Consider the following 8,684-nt stretch of genomic DNA (forward strand, 5'->3'; position numbering starts at 1 on the left):
CTCTCTCTCTCCTCTCTCTCTCTCTCTCTCTCTCTTCTCTCTCTCTCTCTCTCTCTCTCTCTCCTCTCTCTCTTCTCCTCTCTCTCTCTCTCTCTCTCTCTCTCTCTCTCCTCTCTCTCTCTCTCTCTCTCTCTCTCTCTCTCTCTCTCTCTCTCCTCTCTCTCTCTCTCTCAGAGCAGCATTAGATGCCTGGGTGTCAGCGACTCTCTACTGTCAGTTCGTCGTCTTTGTCAGGTAAATAAACTTTCATTCATTTATGTTTTCAACTGCTAAGCAACAGCTGGTGAAGATGTAAAGATTTAAATAGTTTAATTATCAAATGGTGATGTGTCTCAGTTTAAACCAAAACGATGGAGAGGAGAGAACTGGGGGAGAGAAACAGAGACTACAGGGAAACAGAAAGATAGAGTGAATGCCAATCTGCCGTAGAGAGAGAGAAATGGAGGAGAGAAACAGTATATAGTACATACAGTCAGTATAGTAAAGTATAGTACAGGAACTATAGAGTACATACAGTCAGTATAGTACAGTGCAGGAAGTATATAGTACATACAGTCAGTATATAGTACAGGAAGTATATAGTACATACAGTCAGTATAGTACAGTACAGGAAGTATATAGTGCATACAGTCAGTATATAGTACAGTACAGGAAGTATATGGTGGATACAGTCAGTATAGTATAGTATAGTACGGGAAGTAGTATATAGTACATACAATCAGTTAGTACAGTATAGTATAGTACAGGAAGTATATAGTGCATACAGTCAGTATAGTACAGTACAGTAAGTATATAGTACATAAAGTCAGTATAGTACAGTACAGGAAGTATATAGTGCATACAGTCAGTATAATATAGTATAGTACAGGAAGTATATGGTGGATACAGTCAAGTATAGTATAGTATAGTACGGGAAGTATATAGTACATACAATCAGTATAGTACAGTATAGTACAGTACAGGAAGTATATAGTACATACAGTCAGTATAGTATAATATAGTATCATATAGTATAGTGCAGTAAGTATATTGTACATACAGTCAGTATAGTACAATATAGTACAGGAAGTATGTAGTACATACAGTCAGTGTAGTACAGTAAAGGAAGTATATAGTACATACAGTCAGTGTAGTACAGTATAGTACAGCACAGTAAGTATATAGTACATTCAGTCAGTATAGTACAGTATAGGACAGTATATAGTACATACAGTCAGTATAGTACAGTACAGGAAGTATATAGTACATACAGTCAGTATAGTATAGTATAGGAAGTATATAGTGCATACAGTCAGTATAGTACAATACAGGATGTATATAGTACATACAGTCAGTATAGTAGTATAGGAAGTATATAGTACATACAGTCAGTATAGTATAGTATAGGAAGTATATAGTGCATACAGTACAGTATAGTACAATACAGGAAGTATATAGTACATACAGTCAGTATAGTACAGTACAGGAAGTATATAGTGCATACAGTCAGTATAGTACAGTACAGGAAGTAAATAGTACATACAGTCAGTATAGTATAGTGCAGTAAGTATATGGTACATACAGTCCGTATAGTACAGTGTAGTATAGTATAGTACAAGAAGTATATAGTACATACAGTCAGTATAGTATAGTACAGGAAGTATACAGTACATACAGTCAGTATAGTACAGTATAGTACGTATATAGTACATACATACAGTACAGTATAGTACAGTACAGGAAGTATATAGTACATACAGTCAGTATAGTATAGTACAGGGGGTATATATTGCATACAGTCAGTATAGTATAGTATAGTATGGGAAGTATATAGTACATACAATCAGTATAGTACAGTATAGTACAGTACAGGAAGTATATAGTACATACAGTCAGTATAGTATAGTACAGTACAGGGAGTATATAGTACATACAGTCAGTATAGTATCGTATAGTGCAGTAAGTATATATTACATACAGTCAGTGTAGTACAGTAAAGGAAGTATATAGTACATACAGTCAGTATAGTACAGTACAGGAAGTATAGAGTACATACAGTCAGTATAGTACAGTACAGGAAGTATATAGTACATACAGTCAGTATAGTAAAGTATAGTACAGGAAGTATATAGTACCTACAGTCAGTGTAGTACAGTACAGGAAGTATAGAGTACATACAGTCAGTATAGTACAGTACAGGAAGTATATAGTACATACAGTCAGTATATAGTACAGGAAGTATATAGTACATACAGTCAGTATAGTACAGTACAGGAAGTATATAGTGCATACAGTCAGTATAGTATAGTACAGGAAGTATATAGTATATACAGTCAGTATAGTATAGTACAGGAAGTATATAGTACATACAGTCAGTATATAGTACAGTACAGGAAGCATATAGTACATACAGTCAGTATATAGTACAGGAAGTATATAGTGCATACAGTCAGTATAGTACAGTACAGTAAGTATATAGTACATACAGTCAGTATAGTACAGTACAGGAAGTATATAGTGCATACAGTCAGTATATTACAGTACAGGAAGTATATAGTACATACAGTCAGTATAGTACAGTAGAGTACAGTAAGTATATAGTACATACCGTCAGTATATAGTACAGTACAGGAAGTATATAGTACATACAGTCAGTATATAGTACAGGAAGTATATAGTGCATACAGTCAGTATAGTACAGTACAGTAAGTATATAGTACATACAGTCAGTATAGTACAGTACAGGAAGTATATAGTGCATACAGTCAGTATAGTACAGTACAGGAAGTATATAGTACATACAGTCAGTATAGTATAGTATAGTACAGGAAGTATACGGTGGATACAGTCAGTATAGTATAGTATAGTACAGGAAGTATATATTGCATACAGTCAGTATAGTATAGTATAGTAAGGGAAGTATATAGTACATACAATCAGTATAGTACAGTATAGTACAGTACAGGAAGTATATAGTACATACAGTCAGTATAGTATAGTATAGTATAGTGCAGTAAGTATATAGTACATACAATCAGTATAGTACAGTATAGTATAGTACAGGAAGTATATAGTACATACAGTCAGTATAGTATAGTATAGTATAGTATAGTATAGTATAGTATAGTATAGTGCAGTAAGTATATAGTACATACAGTCAGTATAGTACAATATAGTACAGGAAGTATATAGTACATACAGTCAGTGTAGTACAGTAAGGAAGTATATAGTACATACAGTCAGTGTAGTACAGTACAGGAAGTATATAGTACATACAGTCAGTATAGTACAGTACAGGAAGTATATAGTACATACAGTCAGTATATTACAGTACAGGAAGTATATAGTACATACAGTCAGTATAGTACAGTAGAGTACAGTAAGTATATAGTACATACCGTCAGTATATAGTACAGTACAGGAAGTATATAGTACATACAGTCAGTATATAGTACAGGAAGTATATAGTGCATACAGTCAGTATAGTACAGTACAGTAAGTATATAGTACATACAGTCAGTATAGTACAGTACAGGAAGTATATAGTGCATACAGTCAGTATAGTACAGTACAGGAAGTATATAGTACATACAGTCAGTATAGTATAGTATAGTACAGGAAGTATACGGTGGATACAGTCAGTATAGTATAGTATAGTACAGGAAGTATATATTGCATACAGTCAGTATAGTATAGTATAGTAAGGGAAGTATATAGTACATACAATCAGTATAGTACAGTACAGGAAGTATATAGTACATACAGTCAGTATAGTATAGTATAGTATAGTGCAGTAAGTATATAGTACATACAATCAGTATAGTACAGTATAGTATAGTACAGGAAGTATATAGTACATACAGTCAGTATAGTATAGTATAGTATAGTGCAGTAAGTATATAGTACATACAGTCAGTATAGTACAATATAGTACAGGAAGTATATAGTACATACAGTCAGTGTAGTACAGTAAAGGAAGTATATAGTACATACAGTCAGTGTAGTACAGTACAGGAAGTATATAGTACATACAGTCAGTATAGTACAGTACAGGAAGTATATAGTACATACAGTCAGTATATTACAGTACAGGAAGTATATAGTACATACAGTCAGTATAGTACAGTAGAGTACAGTAAGTATATAGTACATACCGTCAGTATAGTACAGTATAGTACAGCACAGTAAGTATATAGTACATACAGTCAGTATAGTACAGTACAGGAAGTATATAGTACATACAGTCAGTATAGTACAGTACAGGAAGTATATAGTACAGTACAGGAAGTATATAGTACATACAGTCAGTATAGTACAGTATAGTACAGCACAGTAAGTATATAGTACATACAGTCAGTATAGTACAGTACAGGAAGTATATAGTACATACAGTCAGTATAGTACAGTACAGGAAGTATATAGTACATACAGTCAGTATAGTACAATACAGGAAGTATATAGTACATACAGTCAGTATAGTACAGTACAGGAAGTATATAGTGCATACAGTCAGTATAGTACAATACAGGAAGTATATAGTACATACAGTCAGTATAGTACAGTACAGGAAGTATATAGTACATACAGTCAGTATAGTACAATACAGGAAGTATATAGTACATACAGTCAGTATAGTACAGTACAGGAAGTATATAGTACATACAGTCAGTATAGTACAGTACAGGAAGTATATAGTACATACAGTCAGTATAGTACAATACAGGAAGTATATAGTACATACAGTCAGTATAGTACAGTACAGGAAGTATATAGTGCATACAGTCAGTATAGTACAGTACAGGAAGTATATAGTACATACAGTCAGTATAGTATAGTGCAGTAAGTATATGGTACATACAGTCAGTATAGTACAGTGTAGTATAGTATAGTACAGTAAGTATAGAGTACATACAGTCAGTATAGTATAGTACAGGAAGTATACAGTACATACAGTCAGTATAGTACAGTACAGTATGTATATAGTACATACAGTCAGTACAGTATAGTACAGTACAGGAAGTATATAGTAAATACAGTCAGTATAGTATAGGATAGTACAGGAAGTATATGGTGCATACAGTCAGTATAGTATAGTATACTACGGGAAGTATATAGTACATACAATCAGTATAGTACAGTATAGTACAGTACAGGAAGTATATAGTACATACCGTCAGTATAGTATAGTACAGTACAGGGAGTATATAGTACATACAGTCAGTATAGTATAGTATAGTATAGTATAGTGCAGTAAGTATAGAGTACATACAGTCAGTATAGTACAGTACAGGAAGTATATAGTACATACAGTCAGTATAGTATAGTACAGTACAGTAAGTATATAGTATATACAGCAAGTATACTACAGTACAGTAAGTGTATAGTATATACAGTCAGTATAGTACAGTACAGTAAGTATTATAGTATATACAGCAAGTATAGTACAGTACAGTAAGTATATAGTACATACAGTCAGTATAGTACAGTACAGTACGTAGATAGTACATACAGTCAGTATAGTACAATACAGTAGTATATAGTACATACAGTCAGTATAGTGTGGTATAGTATATAGTATATACAGCCAGTTATAGTACAGTACAGTACGTAGATAGTGCATACAGTCAGTATAGTGTGGTATAGTATATAGTATATACAGCCAGTATAGTACAGTACAGTAAGTATATAGTATATACAGTCAGTATAGTGTTGGTATAGTATATAGTATATACAGCCAGTATAGTACAGTACAGTAAGTATATAGTATATAGAGTCAGTATAGTACAGTATAGTATAGTATAGTAAGTTTATAGTACATACAGCCAGTACAGTACAGTATTGTATAGTACAGTAAGTATATAGTATATAACGCCAGTATAGTACAGTATAGTACAGTAAGTATATAGTACATACAGTCAGTATAGTACAGTAGCCTTACATTCTGGCTCAGAGACTCATTCGGGACTTCTCCTTAGATGGGGGGCTGGTTTTGTGGCAGTTGGACTTTCTGAGCCAACGGTCAAAGTGGGTCAAAATAGGTCCCCACGTGTCGGACATACGCACCACCAACACAGTCTCTCCTCAGGGATGTGTTGTTGTCTCCACTCCACCACCAACACAGGGATGTGTTTTGTCCCCCACTCCACCACCAACACAGTCTCTCCTCAGGGATGTGTTTTGTCTCCACTCCACCACCAACACAGTCTCTCCTCAGGGATGTGTTGTGTCTCCACTCCACCACCACCACAGTCTCTCCTCAGGGATGTGTTGTGTCTCCACTCCAACACAGTACTAGCTGAGTGGAGTACAGTACTAGCTGAGTGGAGTACATTACTAGCTGAGTGGAGTACAGTATTAGCTGAGTGGAGTACAGTACTAGCTGAGTGGAGTACAATATTAGCTGAGTAGAGTACAGTACTAGCTGAGTGGAGTACATTACTAGCTGGACGGAGTACAGTACTAGCTGAGTGGAGTACAGTATTAGCTGAGTAGAGTACAGTACTAGCTGAGTGGAGTACAGTACTAGCTGAGTGGAGTAACAGTACTAGCTGAGTGGAGTACATTACTAGCTGGACGGAGTACAGTACTAGCTGAGTGGATACAGTACTAGCTGAGTGGAGTACAGTACTAGCTGAGGGGAGTAACAGTACTAGCTTGAGTGGAGTACAGTATTAGCTGAGTGGAGTACAGTACGAGCTGAGTGGAGTACAGTATTAGCTGAGTGAGTACAGTATTAGCTGAGTGGAGTACAGTACTAGCTGAGTGGAGTACGTACTAGCTGAGTGGAGTACAGTATTAGCTGAGTGGAGTACAGTACTAGCTGAGTGGAGTACAGTACTAGCTGAGTGGAGTACAGTATTAGCTGAGTGGAGTACAGTATCTCTGTCTCTGTCTCTCTCTCTGCTCCTCTTCTCCTCCCTTCTAAGATGGTGCTTACATAGCCATGCTGTAAACTGGTCTCTCTCTCTCTCTCTATCTCTCTCTTCTCTTCTCTTCTCTTCTCTTCTCTTCCAGTTTAACCCAGATATCATATTCCTCCAGGCTTCACTGAACAATAGAGCTTTTATCATGCTCATGGAGCACACACACACACACACACACACACACACAACACACACACACACACACACACACACACACACACACACACCAACACACACACACACACCACACACACACACACACACACACACACACTCAAAAATACACTTGCAGATTGTGAATCTACGCGGGCTCTGAGTTCTGTTACTGTTGACACGTTATCAAGAGATTCATAAAGTTATTTAAAGTTTTGTAAATTTGTAAAACCAGTACGATCTACTGGGAGGTAATCATCTCTTTGATTTGTGTACATAGATTGATTATGTGAAAATGACATGCCATTAGTTTGCTTAAATGAATACAAATGTCATCAATCTACACACAATACCCCATAATGAAGAAGTGAAAACAGGTTTTTAGACATTTTTATTAAAACAAAAAAACGAAATACCTTATTTACATAAGTATTCAGACCTTGGCTTCATCCGTGAGATGTTTCTACAAGTTGATTGGAGTCCACCTGTGGTTAAATTCAACTGATTTGGAAAGGCACACGCCTGTCTATATAAGTTTCCCCACAGTTGACAGTGCTATCGCTCTCCTCCAGCACACAGACACTGTTGAGTGACTCTGAACTGACAACGGCCCCAATCCAATCGTTATATTTTTTTCCTTGTGCATTTTGCTATTTGCCTCATGACTCCTGCTTTGTTGACTATGAACTTTCTTGTTGACCCCCATGCGACAGACTCTGTTTGTTTCCACACTCAGGACTTTGACTCTATATAGGTTACAAAGACTTAAAACAAAATCAGGAATCAAGTAAGACCAAGGGCAGACTGTCAGGACTGTAATCAGAGTAGAGACCACGGTTAAGAGACAAAGAAAAGAGACCAAACAGGACGGCAGGCTCAGGTCAGAGACAGGCAGAGGTCTGTAATCCAGAGACCAAGGTACAGGACGGCAGGCTCAGGGTCTAGACAGGCAGAGGTCTGTAATCCAGAGACCAAGGTACAGGACGGCAGGCTGGCTCAGTGTCAGAGACCGGCAGACGGCAGGCTGTCAATTCAGAGTAGAGACCAAGGTACAGGACGGCAGGCTGGCTCAGGGTCAGATGAAGGCAGAGTCTCTAATCCAGAGGTAAAGAGCCCAGGTACAGGACGGCAGGCTGGCTCAGGGTCAGAGACAGGCAGAGGTCTGTAATCCAGAGACCAAGGTACAGGACGGCAGGCTCAGGGTCAGAGACAGGCAGAGGTCTGTAATCCAGAGTAGACCAAGGTACAGGACGGCAGGCGGGCTCAGTGTCAGGACAGGCAGAGGTCTGTAATTCAGAGTAGAGACCCAGGTACAGGTACGGCAGGCTGGCTCAGGGTCAGAGACAGGCAGAGGCTGTAATTCAGAGTAGAGACCAAGGTACAGGACGGCAGGCGGCTCAGGGTCAGAGACAGGCAGAGGTCTGTAATTCAGAGTAGAGACCAAGGTACAGGACGGCAGGCTGGCTCAGGGTCAGAGACAGGCAGAGTCTGTAATCCAGAGTAGAGACCAAGGTACAGGACGGCAAGGGCTCAGGGTCAGAGACAGGCAGAGGTCTGTAATCCAGAGACCAAGGTACAGGACGGCAGGCTGGCTCATGGTCAGAGACAGGCAGAGGTCTGTAATCCAGG

At 37.7% G+C, this 8,684-nt stretch overlaps 1 protein-coding gene across 2 annotated transcripts in view; it reads left to right on the top strand.

Annotated features, from left to right (window-relative positions):
* Positions 1 to 102: 102 nt before the first annotated feature.
* Positions 103 to 8,684, top strand: part of card11 (caspase recruitment domain family, member 11) — a 94,416-nt gene continuing 85,834 nt past the window's right edge. For both annotated transcript variants that reach the window (XM_031816430.1, XM_031816429.1), the window contains exon 1: positions 103 to 234. In XM_031816430.1, the coding sequence (XP_031672290.1) occupies positions 186 to 234 (49 nt within the window). In that variant the 5' untranslated portion in view covers positions 103 to 185. The remainder of the gene's footprint in view (positions 235 to 8,684) is intronic.

Source organism: Oncorhynchus kisutch, unplaced genomic scaffold (assembly GCF_002021735.2).
Source record: "Oncorhynchus kisutch isolate 150728-3 unplaced genomic scaffold, Okis_V2 scaffold796, whole genome shotgun sequence".
Taxonomy (NCBI): Eukaryota; Metazoa; Chordata; class Actinopteri; order Salmoniformes; family Salmonidae; genus Oncorhynchus; species Oncorhynchus kisutch.